This window comes from Mobula hypostoma, chromosome 2 (assembly GCF_963921235.1).
Source record: "Mobula hypostoma chromosome 2, sMobHyp1.1, whole genome shotgun sequence".
Taxonomy (NCBI): domain Eukaryota; kingdom Metazoa; phylum Chordata; class Chondrichthyes; order Myliobatiformes; family Myliobatidae; genus Mobula; species Mobula hypostoma.
Window position 1 is genome coordinate 164,412,087 of NC_086098.1, and position 27,276 is coordinate 164,439,362.

Below are 27,276 nucleotides of genomic sequence, written 5' to 3' on the forward strand. Positions count from 1 at the left end.
CCCAACACATCCCCAGACTGAGCAGAAGGCAGCACCGAGCGAACACCGGAGAGCAGCACCGAGCGAACACGGGAGAGCAGCACCGAGCGAACACGGGAGAGCAGCACCGAGTGAACACCAGAGAGCAGCACCGAGCCAACGCCGGAGAGCAGCACCAAGCCAACGCCGGAGAGCAGCACCGAGCGAGCACGGGAGAGCAGCACCGAGCGAGCACCGGAGAGCAGCACCGAGCGAGCACCGGAGAGCAGCACCGAGCGAGCACGGGAGAGCAGCACCGAGCGAGCACCGGAGAGCAGCACCGAGCGAGCACCGGAGAGCAGCACCGAGCGAGCACGGGAGAGCAGCACCGAGCGAGCACCGGAGAGCAGCACCGAGCGAGCACCGGAGAGCAGCGCCGAGCGAACACCGGACAGCAGCACCGAGCGAGCACCGGAGAGCAGCACCGAGCGAGCACCGGAGAGCAGCACCGAGCGAGCACCGGAGAGCAGCACCGAGCGAACACCGGAGAGCAGCACCGAGCGAGCACCGGAGAGCAGCACCGAGCGAGCACCGGAGAGCAGCACCGAGCGAGCACCGGAGAGCAGCACCGAGCGAGCACGGGAGAGCAGCACCGAGCCAACGCCGGAGAGCAGCACCGAGCCAACGCCGGAGAGCAGCACCGAGCGAGCACCGGAGAGCAGCACCGAGCGAACGCCGGAGAAAAGCACCGAGCGAACGCCGGAGAGCAGCACCGAGCGAGCACCGGAGAGCAGCACCGAGCGAGCACCGGAGAGCAGCACCGAGCCAACGCCGGAGAGCAGCACCGAGCGAACACCGGAGAGCAGCATCGAGCGAGCACCGGAGAGCAGCACCGAGCGAACACCGGAGAGCAGCACTGAAAGGTAATCACTCGCTCCATTTGTCAGATTGTCACCACAAGTCCCGGGAACAACACAACAATGACACAATAAGATGAGCTGCATTGCTGATGATCACTCCTGCAGTACCAGCAGTGAAAAAACACTTGCAACACAACAAAATGCACCTTTGATCGGACCCCGAGTGGCTGCTGTGCCTGAGCATGGCGCCATCCTGTTGGAAGATTCATGAACAACAATCTCTAGAGATTATAGGGGAAGGTGTGAAAAACAGAAACTATCCAGTGAGTGGCAGTTCGGTGGGTGAAAATGCCTTGTTCATGAGAGAGGTCAGAGGAGAATGGCCAGACTGGTTTAAACTGTCAGGAACTCAAATATCCATGACTTTCAACAGCGGTGTGCAGAACAGCATCTCTGAATGCACAACACGCTGAACCTTGGTGAATAATGTACAGCAGCAGAAGGTCACCAATATACACTCTACCTAATAAACTGGCCACAGAGAGTACATGGGATATATAAATAGGAACCGGAAACTTGTAACTGCTCCGCAGTCTGGGGTCTGAGGCTCCAGCTTCACCCTGAGTCCTACCTCAATATCCCGTAAACGCACAATCTCCTTGAAATGGGGTTCTGCATCCTTCAGGAAGCCGAGCCGTTTCTGACTCAGTACCAGGCGACCCTGCCCATATTTGGTCTTCACCGGGTTGGACACCAGAGACACCTGCTCACTCTCCAGCAGCTCCATGGCTACATCAGGATCCAGCATGATGCTGTCCACCTCTGACTTCATCTTATTCCAGTGTGAGTACAGCTCGTTGAACACCTTTGGCTCCACCGTCTTCGGCTGCCCTGCAGAGCAAGCAAGGAGATGTCTCAGAAGAATGGGTCGAATTGGACATCACTCGGCCCCTGGGGCCCAAGGATCAGGGATCAACTTTGCTCACTATATACATTTACATGCATTGGAAACACAAAATAATCTACAGATGCTAGGGTTAAAGCAACACTCACAACACGCTGGAGGAACTCAGCAGGTCGGGCAGCATCCGTGGAAACGATCGGTTGACATTTCGGGCCGGAACCCTTCGTCAGGACTGAAGAGGGAAGGGGCAGAGGCCCTATAAAGAAGGTGGGGGGAGGGTGGGAAGGAGAAGACTGGTAGGTTCCAGGTGAAAAACCAGTAAGGGGAAAGATAAAGGGGTGGGGGAAAGGAAGCAGGGAGGTGATAGGCAGGAAAGGTGAAGAGAGAATAAGGGAAAACACAATGGGTAGTAGAAGGAGGCGGAACCATGAGGGAGGTGATAGACAGCTGGGGGAGGGGGCAGAGTGAAATAAGGATAGGGGAAGGGAGGGGGAGGGAATTACCGGAAGTTGGAAAATTCGATGTTCATACCAAGGGGCTGGAGACTACCCAAACGGTATATGGTGTGCTTAGTGGTGGGGTCCTGTTGAAGGTAGTGGAAGTTGTGGAGGATAATGTGCTGGATCCGGAGGCTGGTGGGGTGCTTCCGCCACCTACAACAAGACCCCACCACTAAGAACATCTTTCCCTCTCCACCCCTCTCCGCTTTCCGCAGGGATCATTCCCTCCGCGATCCCTGTAAGCGCAAGTGCTACACCTGTCCTTACACCTCCTCTCTTGCCACCATTCAGGGCCCCAAACAGTCCTTCCAGGTGAGGCAACACTTCACTTGTGAGTCTGTTGGGGTCATCTATTGCATCTGGTGCTCCCAGTGCGGACTCCTCTACATCGGTGAAACACGACGCAGATTGGGGGACCGCGTCGTCGAGCACCTCCACTCCGTCCGCCACAACAGACAGGATCTCCCGGTAGCCACCCACTTCAACTCTGCTTCCCATTCCCATTCAGATATGTCCATACATGGCCTCCTCTACTGCCATGATGAGGCTAAACTCAGGTTGGAGGAGCAACACCTCATATACCGTCTGGGTAGTCTCCAGCCCCTTGGTATAAACATTGAATTCTCCAACTTCCGGTAATTCCCTCCCCCATCCCAGTTTCACTCTGTCCCCTCCTCCAGCTGCCTATCACCTCCCTCATGGTTCCGCCTCCTTCTACTACCCATTGTGTTTTCCCCTATTCCTTCTTCACCTTTCCTGCCTAACCCCTCCCTGTTTCCCCTCCCCCACCCCTTTATCTTTCCCCTTACTGGTTTTTCACCTGGAACCTACCAGCCTTCTCCTTCCCACCCTCCCCCCTCCTTCTTTATAGGGCCTCTGCCCCTTCCCTCTTCAATCCTGACGAAGGGTTCTGGCCCGAAACGTTGACTGATCGTTTCCACGGATGCTGCCCGACCTGCTGAGTTCCTCCAGCGTGTTGTGAGTGTTGCTTGCATTGGAAATGTGCTGTGATGCATTCGCACAAAGAACAACATTCAACAATCACAAAGGTTCAAGGATGGATATGGAATACAATGTGCAAAGATACATCAATACCAACAAGTACTTACAACGGAAACAGCATGAAAAATTCCACCGAGATGCAACACAGAGCGTCATAGGAAGTCATTCCTGCCTGTGGCCATCAAACTTTACAACTCCTCCCTTGGAGGGTCAGACACCCTGAGCCAATAGGCTGGTCCTGGACTTATTTCCTGGCATAATTTACATATCACTATTTTAATTATTTATGGTTTTATTACTATTTATTATTTATGGTGCAACTGTAACGAAAACCAATTTCCCCCGGGATCAATAAAGTACGACTATAACTATGACTATAAACAGTGCTTTAAAGTGCTTACAGTGAAGTGATGGGGGAATAGAAAGGGGAGATTGGGGGGTATTAACTGGAATGGTTGAGCAGATTAACTTGTTAGGAAGGAAACTTTTAAGATGGTGTGAAGTTTTTGCTTTAATAACCCGATAGCACTTTGCAGAAGGGAGCTTTTGGAAAGGGTGGTCTGCAGGGTGGGTAGTGTCCACAGTGGTTTTTCCTGGTCACCTCTTTCTCAGACACATACAAGTCCTGAAGTGACGGTAGACTGCAGCCGGTGACCTTTTCAGCTGACCTGACTGTTCACTGTCGTTTCCGTAGCTTGTGAGAGGATGCTGCACCAAACCAGATGGTAATGACTGATGTGAGGATGCCAGTGTAGAATTGCACCAGGATGTTCTGGGGAAGGTGGAATCAGTAACCAGACGGTGCTGGTTGAGGTGAGGATGCTCCCTGTGATGCCAGTGTAGAATTGCACCAGGATGTGCAGTAAAATACAGAAGCAGTAAGAGCTCATTCACTCACTTGTCTATTAGTCAAGGCACTGAGTTCAAGAGTCACCTTGGGAGGTCAAATGCAAAGAGACAGTACACTGTTACAGTGTTGATGAGGAGAGGGATCTTGGATTCCAGGTGCGTAGCTCCCTGAAAGTGGCTCCACAGGTCCACAGGGTGGTTAAGATGGCATATGCTATGCTTGCTTTTATTAATCAAGGCATTGAGTTCAGTTGTATTGCAGCTTCATAAGACTTCAGTTAGGCCTCATCTGGAGTGTTGCAAACAGATCTGGTTGTCCCACTACAGGAAGGATGTTGAGGCTTTGGAGAGGGTGCAGAAGAGATTTACCAAGATGCTGCCTGGATTAGAGAGCATGTGTTCTCATGAGAGGTTGGACAAATTGGATTGTAGTTTCTGGAGCAATGGCAGCTGAGGGGAGATCTGATAGAGGTTTATCAGTATGACAGACAAACAGAGTGGACAGCTGTCATCTTTAACCCAGGGCTGGAATGTTTCGTACCAGGGGAATGCATTTAAGGTGAGAGGGGGTAATTTCAAAGGAGATGTGAGGGGGTAGTGGAGGCAGATACTATCGAGGTGTTTAAGAGGCTCTTAGACAGACACATGGAGGTGCTGAGAGTGGAGGGATATGGACACTGGGTAGGCAGAAGAGATGAGGTATCATTAGCTTAGTTAGATCAGGACATTGTGGGCCAAGTGGCCATTTTCTATGCTGTAAGTGCATGTTGTAAGCTCTAACAGAGGAGAAAGAAGCCATTCAGTTCCCCCGGGTCTTCAGAACTTTCCACTCTGGGTCACAGGGACACAGGAGGACACTGCCCCTCAAACCTGTTACACAGGAACAGGGCTAGGTCATTCGGCTCAATCATGAATGTACCTTAAAATTGTTTCTTCCACAATTTCCTGTCCCCACCTCCATGGGAGAACTTGTGTTCCCCAATATCCACAGCATTTTCGGGGTGAGGGATCTAACCACCTCCCCCTTTATCTGTGAGAGCCAGCTTCTTTGACCACATGGACAGACTGTGCTTGGAGGCTAATCTTCAGCCCCGGATCTATGATCCTTCATCACTCAGCACAGGAGACAGCTCCTCTCTCTCCAGCCAATCCTCCATTGAAGAAGACAGCTGAAATAAAAATAGGAAGTGCGAGGAATTGCCAACAGGTCCGAGAGCAGCAACGGGGAAAGGACCAACTTCTCACTCTTCCACTGCTGAAGGAGTCACCAACATGGAAAGTAAGCTCTGCTTCTTTCCCCAAGGATGCTGCTTGACCTGCTGAGTATCACCTCCACCTTCTGCTTTCAGTGCCTGACTGTTTGACAGCAGTAAGCAGCATCATTCACCAGACACAGGAGACATTCCCCAATCCTTTACAGAGCAGAAATTGAGAGCAAGCTCTGCTTGGTTTGAGGGGAAACTTTTCCACCTTGTGGAACAGGCTACTAAAGGAAATGGCTGAGGCAGACATAGTACATTAACAGGTATATGGATAGGAAAGGTTTAGAGGGATACTGGCCAAGTAGGACTAGAATATAGAACATTCCAGCACAATACAGGCCCTTTGGCCCACAGTGTTGTGCCAGGCCTTTAGCAAACACTAGGATCAATCTAGCTCTTTCCTCCCACAAGGTTTCCATCTTTCTATCATCCACGTGCCTATTTAAGTTTCTTAAATGCCCTGAATGTATCTGCAAGCTGGGGTGGGAATCTTGGTCAGTATGGACCAGTTGGGCCGAACTGTCTCTTTCCCCACTGTATGACTCTGGGACGGTAAGGCTGGTGTGTGTGGAGTGGTGCTCTGTGAGAGAGGCAGCTCTAACAGTGACTCGGGCAGTTGAGGGCACAACCACCAGTGGTGGTGTGGAGGGAATCTGTAACACATAACTGGCACGGCTGGTGGTATTAGACCATAAAATACAGCAGCAGAGTTAGGCCACTTGGCCCATCGAGTCTACTCTGCCCTTCCGCCTTGGCTGATTTATTATCCATTTCAACCTCACTCTTCTGCCTTCGCCCCGTAACCTTTGACACCCTGATTAATCAGGAACCTATCAACCTTCACTTTAAATATATCCAATGACTTGGCCTCCACTGCCAACTTTGGCAATGAATTTCACAAATTCACCACCCCCTGGCAAAAGACATTCCTCCACATCTTTGTTCTAAAGAGACATCCCTGTGTTCTGAAGCTCTGTCCTCTAATACGAGACTCCATCGGCCTCCCTGGTATTGGGGGAAAATGGTGGACACCAACCACAAGCCCTGACAGCTCTCTCCCTGCTTGGAACAGGCTGCCACTCTGGATGCATCCAACGCTTTTTGATTATCAAGTGCCAGCAGGACATTTACAGTGAATGGCAACACAGACACAAACTCAGCAGGTCAGGCAGCATTGGTGAAATGAATGAACAGTCAACGTTTCAGGCCGAGACCCTTTGGAGTGGGGCGTGTGGCAGAAATTACCAGAAGTTGCAGAGATCAATGTAAATCCTCTCAGGTTGGAGGCTACCCAGATGGAATGAGGTGTGGCCTCCCCCCAACCCAGCCCACCCACTTCCTTTCCAATCCTTGGCCCAAAAAGTTGACTGTTTATTCATAGATGCTGCCTGACGTGCAGGGTTCCTCCAGCATTTTGTGTGTGTTTCCATGATTAGGGTCAGGGTGTGTGGACGGACACAGGGACCCAGTTTATGGTCCCTGACACAGGTCGGTCGGGCAGCGAAGGGTTTTCTGCACGATCGCCCTCATAGTCCAAGGTACTGAGGCTGGGAGGTGACAGCCCTGTTGACATTGTACAAAGCACTCGTCAGACTGCACTGGGGGCACAGTGTGGTTCCAGTGAGGGACGGGCTCAGGAATTACGCTGACAGCATCTGTGCCTGAGCCCTGGTTCCGTCAGTAGTCCTGGACGACCTAGCTAGTCTCCAAACTGATGGCATGAACATTGATTCCTCCAACTTCTGGTAATTTTTTCCTCTCCCCCTTCCCCCTTTTCATTTCCCCACTCTGGGCTCTTACCTTTGCCCCTTATCTGTGATCATCTCCCCCTGGTGTGCTCCTTTTTGGCTTTCTCCCATGGTCAACCCTCCTCTGCTGATTCCTCCTTCTCCAGTTTTACCTTTTCCACCCATCACCTCCCAGCATTTTACTTCACCGCGCCCCCCCCCCCCATCCATCTGGCTTCACCTATCAACCTATCACCATCCAGCTTGTTCTCCTCCCCCCTCACCTTCTTATTTGGGCATCTTCCCCCTTCCTTTCCATTACGGAGAACGTCTCTGCTTGAAGTGCTGGCAGTTTACTCCTCCCCATAGATGCTGCCTGACCTTCTGAGTTCCTCCAGCGCTCTGTGTGTGTTGCTCTGGATTTCCGGCAAACGCAGAATCTCTTGTGCTGGAACTGTGAGAGAGACCTCCGTCTGTCCTGAGGCTCAAACCCCATCAACAGCACTGGCCTTCAGGTGAGGTGAGAGACACTTTTCTGCCCACACCAGCCGGGACATCCCCTCCCTGCCCAGTGACACTTCCTCCCTACACGCACTGCTGATGTGCTGTAGTGTGCATAGCAGGATCCTACGAACATCAATGATTGGTGGCTGGTAGCAGGAAAGAGTAGGGGGAGGGGATTGGGAAGGAATCTTGGAGTAGAGGCAATGGAGGGAGAGGAAGGGGCACCAGGAGCAAGGATGGAGGGGCAAACGGACAAGGAAGGGGGGCATAGTGGAGGAGAGCGGAGGGACAATGGAGGTGAGGGAGAGAAATATGGGGGAGGACCTCAAGGGGGCAGAAGGAAGGGGCAAGTAGAGGGAGGGGCTGCACCCTGATTCAGGACATCAGATGTGTTCCTGGGGAACAATCTTCATGGAGAGTGAGGAGAGGTCACACGGACAGGGAGGAGGGGAGGGAGAGGTTATAAGGAGAGGGAGGGAGAGAAAGGAGAAGGAGGAGAGGAGGGAGAGGTCACATTGAGTGGGAGCAGAGGAAGGAGAGGAAAGAGAGGTCACATGGAGATGGAGTAGTAGAGGCGGATGGAGGGACAGGTCACACGGAGAGTGAGGAGAGAAGGGAGAGGTCACACAGAGAGTGAGGAGAGGAGGTCAAATGGAGCGGGTGCAGGGTGAGGTCACAGGGAGAGGGAGGAAGGGAAGGAGAGGTCACACAGAGAAGGATTGGAGGGACAGGTCACATGGAGAGTGAGGAAGGAAGGGAGAGGTCACTCAGAGAGGAGGGAGAGATCACATGGAGAAGGAGGTTCAGACCACACACAGAGGCACAGAGAGGTCGGCAGCTCTGGCTTTACAGAAGTTTGCTGACACTTTATTTTATTTATTTTTTCTCTTTTCCTTCGTGGATTTTCCCCGTTTGGGTGTCTCTGCACAGAGTGAAAGAACAGATGGCCAATCAGTGCTGAGTCCATCTTTAGCATGTCCTGCTTCTGGTGACTGAGGCATATTGCTCTCGAGTATCCCCCACCCACCCCCTGTGATCGAGGCACCCTCACCCTCGAGTGTTACATCCCTCGTGATTGAGGCAGATCACCCTCGAGTGTCATGTCCCCAGTGACCGAGGTACATCGTCCTTAAGTGTCCTATTCCTGGTGATCGAGGCACTGTCACCCTCAAGTGTTACGCCCTCCCCCCACGGTGATCGAGGCACCTCACTCTCAAATGTCCGGCCTGGTGATTGAGGCAACCTCGCCCTCGAGTGACCCCTCTAGAGACAGCCTGTGATCAGGCTACACCTGCACCCCTAGCCCTCCCCCACCAAATGGAGTGAATACAGAGCAAAAGGACAAACAGACACGCCCCTGACTATATTGAGATGTTATAAGACCATAAAGCATTGGAGCAGAATTGGGCCACTGGGTCGATCGAGTTCATTATCCCTCTAAACCCCATTCTTCTGCCTTCTCCCCAAAAAGTGGCTCACCTGAGGACTGGGAGAAATTCAGAGTTCAGCAGAGGAAGACAAAGGGCTTAATTAGGAAGGGAAAAAAGTTTATGAGAGAAAACTGGCAGGGAAAATAAAAACTGACTGTAAAAGTTTTTATAGAAATGTGAAAAGAAAAAGATTGGTTAAGACAAATGTAGGTCCCCTACAGACAGAAACAGGTGAATTGATTATGGGGAGCAAGGACATGGCAGACCAATTGAATAATTACTTTGGTTCTGTCTTCACTAAGGAGGACATAAATAATCTTCCAGAAATAGTAGGGGACAGAGGGTCCAGTGAGATGGAGGAACTGAGGGAAATACGTGTTAGTAGGGAAGTGGTGTTAGGTGAATTGAAGGGATTAAAGGCAGATAAATCCCCAGGGCCAGATGGTCTGCATCCCAGAGTGCTTAAGGAAGTAGCCCAAGAAATAGTGGATGCATTAGTGATAATTTTTCAAAACTCTATAGATTCTGGACTAGTTCCTGAGGATTGGAGGGTGGCTAATGTAACCCCACTTTTTAAAAAAGGAGGGAGAGAGAAACCAGGGAATTATAGACCGGTTAGCCTAACATCGGTGGTGGGGAAACTATAGAGTCAGTTATCAAAGATGTGATAACAGCACATTTGGAAAGCGGTGAAATGATCGGACAAAGTCAGCATGGATTTGTGAAAGGAAAATCATGTCTTACGAATCTCATAGAATTTTTTGAGGATGTAACTAGTAGAGTGGATAGGGGAGAACCAGTGGATGTGGTATATTTGGATTTTCAAAAGGCTTTTGACAAGGTCCCACACAGGAGATTAGTGTGCAAACTTAAAGCACACGGTATTGGGGGTAAGGTATTGGTGTGGGTGGAGAATTGGTTAGCAGACAGGAAGCAAAGAGTGGGAATAAACGGGACCTTTTCAGAATGGCAGGCGGTGACTAGTGGGGTACCGCAAGGCTCAGTGCTGGGACCCCAGTTGTTTACAATATATATTAATGACTTGGATGAGGGAATTAAATGCAGCATCTCCAAGTTTGCGGATGACACGAAGCTGGGTGGCAGTGTTAGCAGTGAGGAGGACGCTAAGAGGATGCAGGGTGACTTGGATAGGTTGGGTGAGTGGGCAAACTCATGGCAGATGCAATTTAATGTGGATAAATGTGAAGTTATCCACTTTGGTGGCAAAAATAGGAAAACAGATTATTATCTGAATGGTGGCCGATTAGGAAAAGGGGAGGTGCAACGAGACCTGGGTGTCATTATACACCAGTCATTGAAAGTGGGCATGCAGGTACAGCAGGCGGTGAAAAAGGCGAACGGTATGCTGGCATTTATAGCGAGAGGATTCGAGTACAGGAGCAGGGAGGTACTACTGCAGTTGTACAAGGCCTTGGTGAGACCACACCTGGAGTATTGTGTGCAATTTTGGTCCCCTAATCTGAGGAAAGACATCTTTCCCATAGAGGGAGTACAAAGAAGGTTCACCAGATTGATTCCTGGGATGGCAGGTCTTTCATATGATGAAAGACTGGATGAACTGGGCTTGTACTCGTTGGAATTTAGAAGATTGAGGGGGGATCTGATTGAAACGTATAAGATCCTAAAGGGATTGGACAGGCTAGATGCAGGAAGATTGTTCCTGATGTTAGGGAAGTCCAGAACGAGGGGCCACAGTTTGAGGATAGAGGGGAAGCCTTTTAGGACCGAGATTAGGAAAAACTTCTTCACACAGAGAGTGGTGAATCTGTGGAATTCTCTGCCACAGGAAACAGTTGAGGCCAGTTCATTGGCTCTATTTAAGAGGGAGTTAGATATGGTCCTTGTGGCTAAAGGGATCAGAGGGTATGGAGGGTAGGCTGGGGCGGGGTTCTGAGTTGGATGATCAGCCATGATCATACTGAATGGCGGTGCAAGTTCGAAGGGCCGAATGGCCTACTCCTGCACCTATTTTCTATGTTTCTATGTTTCTATGTAACCCTTGAACACCCTTATTAATCAGGAACCTATCAACCTCTACTTCAAATAGTCTCACTGACTTGGCCTCCCCAGTTGCCTGTGGCAATGAATTCCACAGATTCAATACCCTCTGGTTGAAGAAATTCCTTCTCATCTCTGTTCTAAATGGACGTCCCTCTATACCAGAGTTCCGAACCTTTTTTATGCCACGAACTCCCACCATTAACCAAGGGGTCCTTGAACGCCAGGTCGAGATCCCCTGATCTGTTCTGAGGTTGTGGTCCTGGACACTCTCCACATCCACCCTATCTTGGCTTTTCAATATTTTATAGGTTTCAGTGAGATCCACCCCCCCCCACCACCTTAATTTTCTAAATTCCAGCAGACCCAGAGCCATCAAACACTCCTCATATGTTAACCCTTTCATTCCTGGAATTACTCTCATAGAAACATAGACATAGAAAACCTACAGCACAATATAGGCCCTTCAGCCCACAATGCTGTGCCAAACATGTACTTTAGAAATTACCTAGGGTTCCCATAGCCCTCTATTTTTCTGAGCTCCATGTACCTATCCAGGAGTCTCTTAAAAGACCCTATCGTATCTGCTTCCACCACCATCACCAGCAGCCCATTCCATGCACTCACCACTCTCTGCGTAAAAAACTTACCCCTGACATCTCCTCTGTACCTACTTCCAAGCACCTTAAAACTGTGCCCTCCCGTGTTAGCTATTCCAACCCTGGGAGAAAGCCTCTGACTATCCACATGATCAATGCCTCTCATTATCTTATACACCTCTATCAGGTCACCTCTCATCCTCCGTCGCTCCAAGGAGAAAAGGCCAAGTTCACTCAACCTATTCTCGTAAGACATGCTCTCCAATCCAGGCAACATCATTGTAAATCTCCTCTGCACCCTTTCTATGGTTTCCACATTCTTCCTGTAGTGAGGTGACCAGAACTGAGCACAGTACTCCAAGTGGGACCTGACCAGGGTCCTATAAAGCTGTAACGTTACCTTTCAGCTCTTAAACTCAATTCCACGGTTGATGAAGGCCAATACACCATATGCCTTCTTAACCACAGAGTCAACCTGCACAGCAGCTTTTAGTGTCCTACGGACTTGGACCCCAAGATCCTTCCGATCCTCCGCACTGCCAAGAGTCTGACCATTAATGTTATATTCTGCCATCATATTTGACCTACCAAAATGAACCACCTCACACTTATCTGGGTTGAACTCCTTCTGCCACTTCTCAGTCCATTTTTACATCCTGTCGATGCCCGCTGTAACCTCTGACAGCCCTCCACACTATCCACAACACCCCAAATCTCGAAACATCTTCTGGATCCTCTCCAACACCAGTACATTTTTCTTAAATAAGGGGCCCAAAACTGCTCACAATACTGGTCTGACCAATGCCTTATAAAGCCTCAGCATCTCATCGCTATTCTTACATTCTAGTCTACTTGAAATGAATTTAATACTTCATTTGCCTTCATCACCATTCAAACTGCAAGTTAACTTCTTGGGAAACCTGCAAGAAGGATTCCCAAGTCCCTTTACACCTCCGAATTTTGAATTTTCTGTGTTCAAAAAATAGAGTTGATGTGGAGAGGATGTTTCCCATGGTGGGAAAGTCTAAGACAAGCAGACACAGCCTCAGAATGGAGGGGCGTCCTTTTAGAATGGAGATGGGGAGGAATTTCTTTAGCCAGAGAGTGGTGAATCTATGGAATTCTTTGCCACAAGCAGCTGTGGAGGCCAAATATTTATGTATATTTAAGGCAGAGTTTGATAGACTCTTGATTGGTCAGGGCATGAAGGGATACGTGGAGAAGGCAAGAGGTTAGGGCTGAGATAAGCCCTGATGAAATGGCAGAGTAGACTCGATGGGCTAAATGGCCCTATTCTGTTCCTATATCTTACGGTCTTGTCTGCCACTTCTTTGCTCATTTTCTCAATCTGTCTGAGTTCTGTTTCCTTAACACCACCTGCCCCTCCACCTATCTTCACATCATCCGCAAACTTGGCCACAAAGCCATCAATTCTTTCATCCAAATCTTTGACATACAATGTGAAAAGAATCAATCCCAACGCCAACCCCTGCAGCACACCATTAGTCACCAGCCTACACCTTTGGCTTACTTTATCATGTGCCTCCAAGTCCCGTGAAACCTCATCCTTAATAAGGAACTCCAACATCTTCCCAACATATATCAGCTAACTGGCCTATAATTTCCCCTCTTCTGCTTCCTTCCCTTCTGAAGAGTGGACTGACATTTGCAATTTTCCAGTCCTCCGGAACTATTCCAGAACCTAGTGATTCTTGAAAGATCATTACTAACCTCTTCAGCCAACTCTAGGGTATAGTCCATCTCATCCAGGTAACTTACCTACCTTCAGACCTTTCAATGTTCCAAGCACCTTCTCTTTATGAATAGCAACTACACTCACTTTTGTCCCCTGACACTCTTGAATATCTGGCACCCTGCTAGTGTCTTCCACAGTGAAGACTGAGGTAAAATACTTACCTAGTTTGTCTGTTATTTCTTTGTTCCACAACACTATGTCTCCAGTGACTTACCATCAGAAAGGATGTCAAAGAGCGTGTCAATGGTGCTGGGGTTGCTGACGAGACCAGCGGCCTGGATGTGGACAGCGAAGTCCTGCTCGTTGAGGGGGACGCGGGGCAGCTCAAAGTCCTTGACGCTCTGCTCAGGCTGCGCCTGGTCCCAGTGTTTCTCCATGATGTCGTGAAGCAGACCCTGCAGTTTCTCGGTCTCCTGCACGCCACGCAGCTCCTCCGCACTCATCTGCTCCAGTGTCTGTTTTACCAGCTCCAGTGGGAAGGCGTTCATGTCGATCTTCTCCAGGTTCTGGAAGTCCAACAGGGCCTGGAAACACTGCCCCTGAGCCAGCCGGACGATGCCCCTCAGGTACAGGCAGACGGCCAGCGTCTCCGTGTCCTCACTGGCCGTCTGCTCCATGTATCTGGTGATCTGGACAACCAGCTTGGTGTAGTACAGTGACACACTGAGGGGTTCCAGTGGGTCACTGGGGAAGGAAGGCAGCTGAAGACTCTGGAGTGACAGCTTCTCCTTGACTTTTCCTCCTGTGAGGTAGTGAAAGGACAATTAGAAAGCAAGATTCTGACTTCCACCCCCTTCCTTTCCAGTCCTGGTGAATGTTTTGACAAAGATGCTGCCTGGCCTACTGAGTTCCTCCAGCATTTTGTGTGTGTTGCTCTGGATTTCCAGCATCTGCAGAATCTCTTGTGTTTATTAAGGATCAACTTTACTTGTCACATGTACATCGAAAGATACACAGAAATGGGTCAACATCAACACTATTTGACGGCGTGCTGGGGGCAGCCACAAGCGTCAACACAGCTTGTCCACAACTGGCCAACCCGTAATCCAACGCCTTTGGCATCCGGAGCATGCAGAGGAGAGCCGTGCGATCCCGGGGAAATCAAACAAACTCCCTGTAGACATCGGAGGAACTGACCCTGGGTCACTGCTGCTGTGACAGGCTACGTTGGTGCCGGAAGCCTGGCAACACTTGCCGATGCCCGCAGCATAATCCTTGGACTGTGTTGGTCGTTCATACAAAAGATACATTTCATTGTAAGCTTCAATATTCTAGTGTACATGTGGCAAATAAAATTGATCTTTAAAGCCTTACTCTGACCACTATCCTACTACACTATTAAAAAAACAGAATCAGGTTTATTATCACCGGCATGTGACGTGAAATTCATTAACTTATCAGCAGCAGTTCAATGCAATGCATAATTCAGAAGAGAAAAAAATAATAATAATAAATAAATAAATCACAGTATACGTGTATTAAATTTATTTATTTATTATTTGGGAATGCTTCCCGAATCTGCGCATTATCCTTTCATGGCATTACCAACACAGCGAGGATCAGAGACAACCAGACCAGCCTCTGACAGGCCATTCAGTCCATCGAATGCGCTGAAACAAGAAACTGCAGAGAGTGAAGTGCTCAGCCCATCACCAGCACTTCCCTTCCCACTATCAGTCAAACCTACAGGAGGCGCTACCTCAAGTGGGCCACGTCCATCATCAAAGATCCCACCATTAGGGCCACACCACCTTCTGGCACCTCCCATCGGGCAGGAGGTACAGAATCCTGAAGTCCCACACCACCAGGTTCAGGAACAGCTGCTTCCCTTCAACCATTCGGTTCTTGAACCAAACAGCACAACCCTAATCACCACCTCAGCACAGCAACACTCTTTAACAACTATGCATTAAAGGACAGGTACATGGAGCTTAGGAAAATAAAGGGCTATGGGTAACCCCAGGTAATTTCTAAGTTACAGCTTTGTGGGCCGAAGGGCCTGTATTGTGTTGTAGGTTTTCTATGTTTCTATGATATCTTGTTTGAATCAAATTTTGTCCCTTCTTGAAAATCGTGTGTATAGTTTATATTTTAATTTTTTATTCAATTTTCAAATTTAATTACATAGAATAATATCTATCTCCCCCCTTAACCCTTCCCCCGTAACAAACCCCTACCTAAAAAAAAAACAGAAAAAAAAGAAAGAAAGAAAGAAAGACTGCCTGGATATTCACAAACATGAGGAATTCTGCAGATGCTGGAAATTCAAGCAACACACATCAAAGTTGCTGGTGAACGCAGCAGGCCAGGCAGCATCTCTAGGAAGAGGTACAGTCGACGTTTTGGGCCCAGACCCTTCGTCAGGACTAACTGAAGGAAGAGCTAGTAAGAGATTTGAATCTCTTATCTCTTAATAGCCCTTCCTTCAGTTAGTCCCGACGAAGGGTCTCAGCCTGAAACGTCGACTGTACCCCTTCCTCGAGATGCTGCCTGGCCTACTGCGTTCACCAGCAACTTTGATGTGTGCTGCCTGGATATTGGAAGGTCTCCACAAGCTCCATGGGATTCAAAATAAATTTAATATATGTTTATGAAATGAGAAAGCCAGGGGTGGGTCTATGAAATGGGAAAGTCGGGGGGTGGGGTTACTTGGCAAGTAAGATTAAGGTGAATCCCAAGGCATTCTATACAAACATCAAGAGCAAAAGATAACTAGAGAGATAGTGGGGCCACTCAAGGATAAAGGGGGGAACATCTGCTTTGATGCAAAGAATGTGAGTGAGGTACTTAATCAGTACAGTGCTTCAGTATTTGCCAATTAAATGGAAGACCAGGAGATCAGTGTTGAGTGTATAACTATGTTAGGATGTTTAGTGGTCAATGAGGAGCAAGTTTTGGGGCTCCTAATGAATGTAAGGTGGATAAGACCTCAGGGCTTGATGGACTTACCCCAAGTTATTGAAGGAGGCAAGAGAAGAGATTGCTGGGCCCTTTCTAGCCATAGGCCTTCATCAATCGTGGGATTGAGTTTAGGAGCCGAGAGGTAATGTTGCAGTTATATAGGACCCTGGTCATACCACACTTGGAGTACTGTGCTCAGTTCTGATCGCCTCACTACAGGAATGATGTGGAAACCATAGAAAGAGTGCATAGGAGATTTACGGGGATGTTGTCTGGATTGGGGGGCATGCCTTATGAGAATAGGTTGAGTGAACTCGGCCTTTTCTCCTTGGAGCGTCAGAGGATGAGAGGTGACCTGATATAGGTGTATAAGATGATGAGAGGCATTGTTCGTGTGGATAGACAGAGGCTTTTTCCCAGGGCTGAAATGGCTAACACAAGAGGGCCCAGTTTTAAGGTGCTTGGAGGTAGGTACAGAGGAGATGTCAGGGAAGTTTTTTATGCAGAGAGTGGTGAGTGCATGGAATGGGCTGCCAGCGATGGTGGAGGCGGATACGATAGGGTCTTTTAAGAGACTCCTGGATAGGTACATGGAGCTTAGAAAAACAGAGGGCTATGGGTAACCCTCGGTAATTTCTAAGGTAAGGACATGTTCGGCACAGCTTTGTGGGCCGAAGGGCCTGTATTGTGCTGTAGGTTTTCTATGTTTCTATAATAATAAAAGCTATAAATTATGGTAAGTATATATTAAAAAAATAAACTAAAGAAGTATAGCAAAGAGAAAGGCCAGGAACACTGGGGTAGTGTTCGTGGGTTCATTTCCCATTCAGAAATATGATGTTGGAAGGAAGAGGCTGTGTCTGAATCGTTGAGCGTATCTTCAGGCTTTTGTACCTCCTCCTTGAAGGTAGCAATGGTAAGAGGGCATATCCTGGGTGTTGGGGCCCTTAATCATGGATGCTGTGTTTTTGAGGCATTGTGTTTAGAAAGTGCCCTGGATGCTGAGCCGGCTAGTGCTCATGATGGAGCAAGCTGAGCTGCCAAAATTCTGCAGCTTTCTCCAGTCCTGTGCATTGGCCTCTCTATACTAGACAGTGATGCAACCGGTTACAATGCCCTCAACAGTACATCTGTCAAAATCTGCGAGTGCTTTTGGTGGCATACCAGATCTCCTCAAAATTGTGATGAAACAAGACCGCAGTCGTGCCTTCCATGTAACTGCACCAATATGTTGTGCCCAGGATGGACCTTCAGAAATGTTGACACCTGGGAACTTGAAACTGCTCACACTTTCCACTGGTGACCATGCTAACATCCTTCAAGATGTGTAGGAGCCTTTAGTCTAATCATTTCGGTTTTGGTAGCTGTTTCCTTGGCCACAGGGACTAAGTTCTGGAATTCCCTTTCCAAATTTTGCTGTTTATGTTTTGTTTTCTTCTACAACGCACACAAATGGTGACAAATCAGCATACAGGAGGGAGATTGAGAATCTGGCTGAGTGGTGCCATAACACCAACCTCTCACTCAATGCCAGCAAGACCAAGGAGCCGATTATTGACTTCAGGAGGAGGAAACCAGAGGTCCTTGAGCCAGTTCTCATTGGATCAGAGGTGGACAGGGTTAGCAACATGAAATTCCTCCGTGTTATCATTGCAGAGAATGAGTCCTGGCCCAGCCCATAAGTGCAATTATGGAGAAAGCATGGCAGTGCCTCTACTTCCTTAGGAGCTTACGAAGATTCTATAACTTTGATCAACGTCTATAGCTGTGAGTTGGAGACTATACTGACTGGCTGGAACAGAAGCACCAATGCTCTTGAATGGAAAATCCCACAAAAATAGTGGATATGGCCCAGTCTATCATGGGTAAAGCCCTCCCAATCATTGAGCACAGCTGCACAGAGCACTGTCGCAGGAAAGCAGCATCCATCATCAGGGATTCCCACCACCCAGGTCATGCTCGTTTCTTACTGCTGCCTTCAGGAAGGAGGTACAGGAGCCTCAGGATTCACACCACCAGGTTCAGAAACCTCAATCATCAGGATCTCGAACCAGAGGGAATAACTTCATTTAACTTCACTTGCCCCATCATTGAAATGTTCCCACAATGGGCTCACTTTCTAAGACACTTCATCTCATGTTTTCGATATTAATTGCTTATCTATTTATTAATTATTTCTTTCTTTTTGTATTTGCACAGTTTTTTGTCTTTTGCACACTGGTTGAACACCCAAGTGGTCTTTCATCAATTCTATTATGGCTGTTAGTGTATTATGGATTTATTGAGTATGTCTGCAGGAAAATGACTCTCAGGGTTATCATGGAGACATGTATGTACTTTGATAATAAATTTATGTTGGACTTTGAAAGTGCTGGAGAAACTCTGCAAGTCAGGCAGCTTCGAAAGAGGAGAATAAACAGTCAAGATTTTGGGCTGAAAGGAGGTATTTTGATGTCATTTGAACAATTAAAGAATAAACATAAAATATCAAATAACACTTTTTTTTGTTTTTTTCAATTAAGGGCTTACTTAAGAGATAAACTGGGTCAAACAATGTTATTGCCAAAACCTGATGAAATTGAAACTTTAATTTAAAAAGAAAAAATTTAAAAAATTACTTCTTTTATGTATAATCTGATTCAAAAACAGACACTTAAACAAGGAATCCATAAGTCAAGACAAAAATAGGAAACAGATTTGAATATTAATATTGATGAAACAAGTTGGTCAAGACTATGTCTTGACAGTATGACAAATACAATAAATGTTCAACTCAGATTAGTACAATATAATTTTTTACATCAATTATATATTACATGGCAAAAAATAAATAGATTATTTATTTATAAATAAATAGATTATTTATCTGCAGTGCAGCGCGGCAGATTTAAAAGGGCAGACATCTTGCTTCGGGTTTGATTCGAAGAAGGAGTCTGAGAGTCTGAGTGGGAGTGCCGAGAAAGAGATTTTTGAAATTTTCGTTATTTTTTTTCTCCAACGGCTTTCTGAGAGGCGGGACTGCGCAGGCGTGTGACGTCGGGCAGTGCAGCGCGGCAGATTTAAAAGGAACAGAGCCTCATAGAGCGGGCAGCGTAGTTTGCGGGCGGCGGAGTGAGCCGGGAGCAGAGTGAAGACTTAAGGGCTTCGGCTCACCGGGCTTAGGCGGAAGCGGGCGAGGCGAGGAAGGTTTGACATTCATTTTCTGTTGCTATTTGAGGAGAGGGGCATTATGACTGTGAGGGCAGTTTGCTGTTCTTGGTGTCGAATGTGGGAGGCCCTGGAGTCTCCAAGCCTCCCGGACGTCTACATCTGCGCCAAGTGCATTGAGATGCAGCTCCTAAGGGACCGCGTTACGGAACTGGAGCTGCAGCTCGATGACCTTCGTCTGGTCAGGGAGAGCGAGGAGGTGATAGAGAGGAGTGGAAGGCAGGTGGTCACGCCGGGGCCACGGGAGGCAGACAAGTGGGTCACAGTTAGGAAGGGGAAGGGGAAAAGGCAGGTGATGGGGAGTACCCCGGTGGCTGTGCCCCTTAACAACAGGTACTCCTGTTTGAGTACTGTTGGAGGGGACAGCTTACCCGGGGGAAGCGACAGTGGCCGTGCCTCCGGCACAGAGTCTGGCCCTGTAGCTCAGAAGGGTAGGGCAAGGAAGAGGAGGGGACTCGATAGTAAGGGGGTCAGATAGACGATTCTGTGGACGCAGTCCAGAGACCCGGATGGTAGTTTGCCTCCCTGGTGCCAGGGTCCGGGATATTTCTGATCGTGTCCAAGATATCCTGAAGTGGGAGGGTGAGGAGCCAGAGGTCGTGGTACATATAGGTACCAATGACATAGGTAGGAAAAGGGATGAGGTCCTGAAAGAAGAATATAGGGAGCTAGGAAGGGAGTTGAGAAAAAGGACCGCAAAGGTAGTAATCTCGGGATTACTGCCTGTGCCACGCGACAGTGAGAGTAGGAATGCGATGAGGTGGAGGATAAATGCGTGGCTGAGGGATTGGAGCAGGGGGCAGGGATTCAAGTTTTTGGATCATTGGGACCTCTATTGGTGCAGGCGTGACCTGTACAAAAAGGACGGGTTACACTTGAATCCTAGGGGGACCAATATCCTGGCAGGGAGATTAGCGGGGGCTACTGAGGTGACTTTAAACTAGAATGGTTGGGGGGTGGGAATCAAATTAAAGAGGCTAGGCGTGAGGAGGTTAGTTCACAACAGAGGGATGGGAACCAGTGCAGAGAGACAGAGGGGTGTAAAGTGAGCGTAGAAGCAAAAAGTACAAAGGAGAAAAGTAAAAGTGGCAGGCCGACAAATCCAGGGCAAGCATTAAAAAGGGCTAAGAGAGTTGTAAAAGAGCGCCTGAAGGCTTTATGTGTCAATGCAAGGAGCATTCGTAATAAGGTGGATGAATTGAAAGTGCAGATTGTTATTAATGATTATGATATAGTTGGGATCACAGAGACATGGCTCCAGGGTGACCAGGGATGGGAGCTCAACGTTCAGGGATATTCAATATTCAGGAGGGAGAGACATGAAGGAAGGGGAGGTGGGGTGGCGTTGCTGGTTAAAAAAGAGATTAACGCAATAGAAAGGAAGGACATAAGCCGGGAAGATGTGGAATCGATATGGGTAGAGCTGCGTAACACTAAGGGGCAGAAGACGCTGGTGGGAGTTGTGTACAGGCCACCTAACAGTAGTAGTGAGGTCGGAGATGGTATTAAACTGGAAATTAGAAATGTGTGCAATAAAGGAACAGCAGTTATAATGGGTGACTTCAATCTACATGTAGACTGGGTGAACCAAATTGGTAAAGGTGCTGAGGAAGAGGATTTCTTGGAATGTATGCGGGATGGTTTTTTGAACCAACATGTCGAGGAACCGACTAGAGAGCAGGCTATTCTGGACTGGGTTTTGAGCAATGAGGAAGGGTTAATTAGCGATCTTGTCGTGAGAGGCCCCTTGGGAAAGAGTGACCATAATATGGTGGAATTCTTCATTAACATGGAGAGTGACATAGTTAATTCAGAAACAAAGGTTCTGAACTTAAAGAGGGGTAACTTTGAAGGTATGAGACGTGAATTAGCTAAGATAGACTGGCAAATGACACTTAAAGGATTGACGGTGGATATGCAATGGCAAGCATTTAAAGGTTGCATGGATGAACTACAACAATTGTTCATCCCAGTTTGGCAAAAGAATAAATCAAGGAAGGTAGTGCACCCGTGGCTGACAAGAGAAATTAGGGATAGTATCAATTCCAAAGAAGTAGCATACAAATTATCCAGAGAAAGTGGCTCACCTGAGGACTGGGAGAAATTCAGAGTTCAGCAGAGGAGGACAAAGGGCTTAATTAGGAAGGGGAAAAAAGATTATGAGAGAAAACTGGCAGAGAACATAAAAACGGACTGTAAAAGCTTTTATAGATATGTAAAAAGGAAAAGACTGATAAAGACAAATGTAGGTCCCCTGCAGACAGAAACAGGTGAATTGATTATGGGGAGCAAGGACATGGCAGACCAATTGAATAATTACTTTGGTTCTGTCTTCACTAAGGAGGACATAAATAATCTTCCAGAAATAGTAAGGGACAGAGGGTCCAGTGAGATGGAGGAACTGAGTGAAATACATGTTAGTAGGGAAGTGGTGTTAGGTAAATTGAAGGGATTGAAGGCAGATAAATCCCCAGGGCCAGATGGTCTGCATCCCAGAGTGCTTAAGGAAGTAGCCCAAGAAATAGTGGATGCATTAGTGATAATTTTTCAAAACTCGTTAGATTCTGGACTAGTTCCTGAGGATTGGAGGGTGGCTAATGTAACCCCACTTTTTAAAAAAGGAAGGAGAGAGAAACCGGGGAATTATAGGCCGGTTAGCCTAACATCGGTGGTGGGGAAACTGCTGGAGTCAGTTATCAAGGATGTGATAACAGCACATTTGGAAAGCGGTGAAATGATCGGACAAAGTCAGCATGGATTTGTGAAAGGAAAATCATGTCTGACGAATCTCATAGAATTTTTTGAGGATGTAACTAGTAGAGTGGATAGGGGAGAACCAGTGGATGTGGTATATTTGGATTTTCAAAAGGCTTTTGACAAGGTCCCACACAGGAGATTAGTGTGCAAACTTAAAGCACACGGTATTGGGGGTAAGGTATTGGTGTGGGTGGAGAATTGGTTAGCAGACAGGAAGCAAAGAGTGGGAATAAACGGGACCTTTTCAGAATGGCAGGCGGTGACTAGTGGGGTACCGCAAGGCTCAGTGCTGGGACCCCAGTTGTTTACAATATATATTAATGACTTGGATGAGGGAATTAAATGCAGCATCTCCAAGTTTGCGGATGACACGAAGCTGGGTGGCAGTGTTAGCAGTGAGGAGGACGCTAAGAGGATGCAGGGTGACTTGGATAGGTTGGGTGAGTGGGCAAACTCATGGCAGATGCAATTTAATGTGGATAAATGTGAAGTTATCCACTTTGGTGGCAAAAATAGGAAAACAGATTATTATCTGAATGGTGGCCGATTAGGAAAAGGGGAGGTGCAACGAGACCTGGGTGTCATTATACACCAGTCATTGAAAGTGGGCATGCAGGTACAGCAGGCGGTGAAAAAGGCGAACGGTATGCTGGCATTTATAGCGAGAGGATTCGAGTACAGGAGCAGGGAGGTACTACTGCAGTTGTACAAGGCCTTGGTGAGACCACACCTGGAGTATTGTGTTCAATTTTGGTCCCCTAATCTGAGGAAAGACATCTTTCCCATAGAGGGAGTACAAAGAAGGTTCACCAGATTGATTCCTGGGATGGCAGGTCTTTCATATGATGAAAGACTGGATGAACTGGGCTTGTACTCGTTGGAATTTAGAAGATTGAGGGGGGATCTGATTGAAACGTATAAGATCCTAAAGGGATTGGACAGGCTAGATGCAGGAAGATTGTTCCTGATGTTAGGGAAGTCCAGAACGAGGGGCCACAGTTTGAGGATAGAGGGGAAGCCTTTTAGGACCGAGATTAGGAAAAACTTCTTCACACAGAGAGTGGTGAATCTGTGGAATTCTCTGCCACAGGAAACAGTTGAGGCCAGTTCATTGGCTCTATTTAAGAGGGAGTTAGATATGGTCCTTGTGGCTAAAGGGATCAGAGGGTATGGAGGGTAGGCTGGGGCGGGGTTCTGAGTTGGATGATCAGCCATGATCATAATAAATGGCGGTGCAGGCTCGAAGGGCCGAATGGCCTACTCCTGCACCTATTTTCTATGTTTCTATGTTTCTATTAAACCCAAACTTATCTGATCAATGTTTTCGGTGTAATCAAGAAATTGATACTTTCTTACATTCTACTTGGTCTTGTTTTAAAATTCAACCTTTTTGGATAAATTTAAGAGTTTTATTGGAACAAATTATTGGAACACAACTTCCACATAATCTAAGATTATTTTTATTTGGTGACATGGAAGGGATAAAACCAAAACTTAAATTGAATAAATATCAGAAAGAATTTATAAAAATTGCTTTGGCAGTAGCCAAAAAGGCTATTGCAGTTACTTGGAAATCGGATTCGTATTTAAGTATGGATCGTTGGAATAATGAACTCTTTAGCTGTATTCCACTTGAAAAAATTACTTATAATTTAAGGAATAAATCTGATCGTGTGTATAGTTGATGTTTCTCTTGTGGGTGTTGCTTCTCTGATGCTCTGTGCCCGTGACGCTGCTCATGACAGTGACCTCACTCGCACAGTGACCCGTTTACATGCACCATGACACTTCACTCCACTCCACTGCCAGTTAACTTCTTTAGCAATACACCGCAGAGTAGACCCTTCAGGCCCTTCGGGTCATTCTGTCCCAGCAAAGACACTACACCGATTAACCCGAACAAGTTACAGTGACCTATTAACCTACCCCGTATGTCTTTGGTGTGAGCATCTTTTGTCTCTGCCCACGATCTAGGCAGGCATACAACATCATCCCTCTGGGAAACTGCATATCCTCCAAATTTCCAATGCATGATGGGACAGTGTGGAGGGAGCTTAACTCTGTGTCTGACCCTCGGAGTGGGTGATGGGATGGTGTAGAGGGAGCTTCCCCCTGTGTCTGACCCTCGGAGTGGGTGATGGGATGGTGTAGAGGGAGCTTAACTCTGTGTCTGACCCTCGGAGTGGGTGATGGGATGGTGTAGAGGGAGCTTAACTCTGTGTCTGATCCTCGGAGTGGGTGATGGGATGGTGTAGAGGAAGCTTCCCCCTGTGTCTGACCCTCGGAGTGGGTGATGGGATGGTGTAGAGGAAGCTTCCCCCTGTGTCTGACCCTCGGAGTGGGTGATGGGATGGTGTAGAGGGAGCTTCCCCCTGTGTCTGACCCTCGGAGTGGGTGATGGGATGGTGTAGAGGGAGCTTCCCCCTGTGTCTGACCCTCGGAGTGGGTGATGGGATGGTGTAGAGGGAGCTTAACTCTGTGTCTGACCCTCGGAGTGGGTGATGGGATGGTGTAGAGGGAGCTTCCCCCTGTGTCTGACCCTCGGAGTGGGTGATGGGATGGTGTAGAGGGAGCTTCCCCCTGTGTCTGACCCTCGGAGTGGGTGATGGGATGGTGTAGAGGGAGCTTCCCCCTGTGTCTGACCCTCGGAGTGGGTGATGGGATGGTGTAGAGGGAGCTTCCCCCTGTGTCTGACACTCGGAGTGAGTGATGGGATGGTGTAGAGGGAGCTTCTCCATGTGTCTGACCCTCGGAGTGGGTGATGGGATGGTGTAGAGGGAGCTTAACTCTGTGTCTGACCCTCGGAGTGGTTAATGGGATGGTGTAGAGGGAGCTTCCCCCTGTGTCTGACCCTCGGAGTGGGTGATGGGATGGTGTAGAGGGAGCTTCCCCCTGTGTCTGACCCTCGGAGTGGGTGATGGGATGGTGTAGAGGGAGCTTCCCCCTGTGTCTGACCCTCGGAGTGGGTGATGGGATGGTGTAGAGGGAGCTTCCCCCTGTGTCTGACCCTCGGAGTGGGTGATGGGATGGTGTAGAGGGAGCTTCCCCCTGTGTCTGACCCTCGGAGTGGGTGATGGGATGGTGTAGAGGGAGCTTCCCCCTGTGTCTGACCCTCGGAGTGGGTGATGGGATGGTGTAGAGGGAGCTTCCCCCTGTGTCTGACCCTCGGAGTGGGTGATGGGATGGTGTAGAGGGAGCTTAACTCTGTGTCTGACCCTCGGAGTGGGTGATGGGATGGTGTAGAGGGAGCTGAACTCTGTGTCTGACCCTCGGAGTGGGTGATGGGATGGTGTAGAGGAAGCTTCCCCCTGTGTCTGACCCTCGGAGTGGGTGATGGGATGGTGTAGAGGGAGCTTCCCCCTGTGTCTGACCCTCGGAGTGGGTGATGGGATGGTGTAGAGGGAGCTTCCCCCTGTGTCTGACCCTCGGAGTGGGTGATGGGATGGTGTAGAGGGAGCTTCCCCCTGTGTCTGACCCTCGGAGTGGGTGATGGGATGGTGTAGAGGGAGCTTAACTCTGTGTCTGACCCTCGGAGTGGGTGATGGGATGGTGTAGAGGGAGCTTCCCCCTGTGTCTGACCCTCGGAGTGGGTGATGGGATGGTGTAGAGGGAGCTTCCCCCTGTGTCTGACACTCGGAGTGAGTGATGGGATGGTGTAGAGGGAGCTTCTCCATGTGTCTGACCCTCGGAGTGGGTGATGGGATGGTGTAGAGGGAGCTTAACTCTGTGTCTGACCCTCGGAGTGGTTAATGGGATGGTGTAGAGGGAGCTTCCCCCTGTGTCTGACCCTCGGAGTGGGTGATGGGATGGTGTAGAGGGAGCTTCCCCCTGTGTCTGACCCTCGGAGTGGGTGATGGGATGGTGTAGAGGGAGCTTCCCCCTGTGTCTGACCCTCGGAGTGGGTGATGGGATGGTGTAGAGGGAGTTTCCCCCTGTGTCTGACCCTCGGAGTGGGTGATGGGATGGTGTAGAGGGAGCTTAACTCTGTGTCTGACCCTCGGAGTGGGTGATGGGATGGTGTAGAGGGAGCTTCCCCCTGTGTCTGACCCTCGGAGTGGGTGATGGGATGGTGTAGAGGGAGCTTCCCCCTGTGTCTGACCCTCGGAGTGGGTGATGGGATGGTGTAGAGGGAGCTGAACTCTGTGTCTGACCCTCGGAGTGGGTGATGGGATGGTGTAGAGGAAGCTTCCCCCTGTGTCTGACCCTCGGAGTGGGTGATGGGATGGTGTAGAGGGAGCTTCCCCCTGTGTCTGACCCTCGGAGTGGGTGATGGGATGGTGTAGAGGGAGCTTCCCCCTGTGTCTGACCCTCGGAGTGGGTGATGGGATGGTGTAGAGGGAGCTTCCCCCTGTGTCTGACCCTCGGAGTGGGTGATGGGATGGTGTAGAGGGAGCTTCCCCCTGTGTCTGACCCTCGGAGTGGGTGATGGGATGGTGTAGAGGGAGCTTCCCCCTGTGTCTGACCCTCGGAGTGGGTGATGGGATGGTGTAGAGGGAGCTTCCGCCTGTGTCTGACCCTCGGAGTGGGTGATGGGATGGTGTAGAGGGAGCTTCCCCCTGTGTCTGACCCTCGGAGTGGGTGATGGGATGGTGTAGAGGGAGCTTAACTCTGTGTCTGACCCTCGGAGTGGGTGATGGGATGGTGTAGAGGGAGCTTCCCCCTGTGTCTGACCCTCGGAGTGGGTGATGGGATGGTGTAGAGGGAGCTTCCCCCTGTGTCTGACACTCGGAGTGAGTGATGGGATGGTGTAGAGGGAGCTTCTCCATGTGTCTGACCCTCGGAGTGGGTGATGGGATGGTGTAGAGGGAGCTTAACTCTGTGTCTGACCCTCGGAGTGGTTAATGGGATGGTGTAGAGGGAGCTTCCCCCTGTGTCTGACCCTCGGAGTGGGTGATGGGATGGTGTAGAGGGAGCTTCCCCCTGTGTCTGACCCTCGGAGTGGGTGATGGGATGGTGTAGAGGAAGCTTCCCCCTGTGTCTGACCCTCGGAGTGGGTGATGGGATGGTGTAGAGGGAGCTTCCCCCTGTGTCTGACCCTCGG

General features: G+C 49.0%; 1 protein-coding gene across 1 annotated transcript in view; it reads right to left on the reverse strand.

Annotated features, from left to right (window-relative positions):
• Positions 1 to 27,276, reverse strand: part of LOC134342635 (DENN domain-containing protein 3-like) — a 182,460-nt gene that overhangs the window by 15,796 nt on the left and 139,388 nt on the right. Inside the window, exons 14-15 of the mRNA XM_063040994.1 lie at positions 13,585 to 14,112; positions 1,450 to 1,709 (exon numbers count right to left, since the gene is read on the reverse strand). Coding sequence (XP_062897064.1) covers positions 1,450 to 1,709; positions 13,585 to 14,112 — 788 coding nt within the window. The remainder of the gene's footprint in view (positions 1 to 1,449; positions 1,710 to 13,584; positions 14,113 to 27,276) is intronic.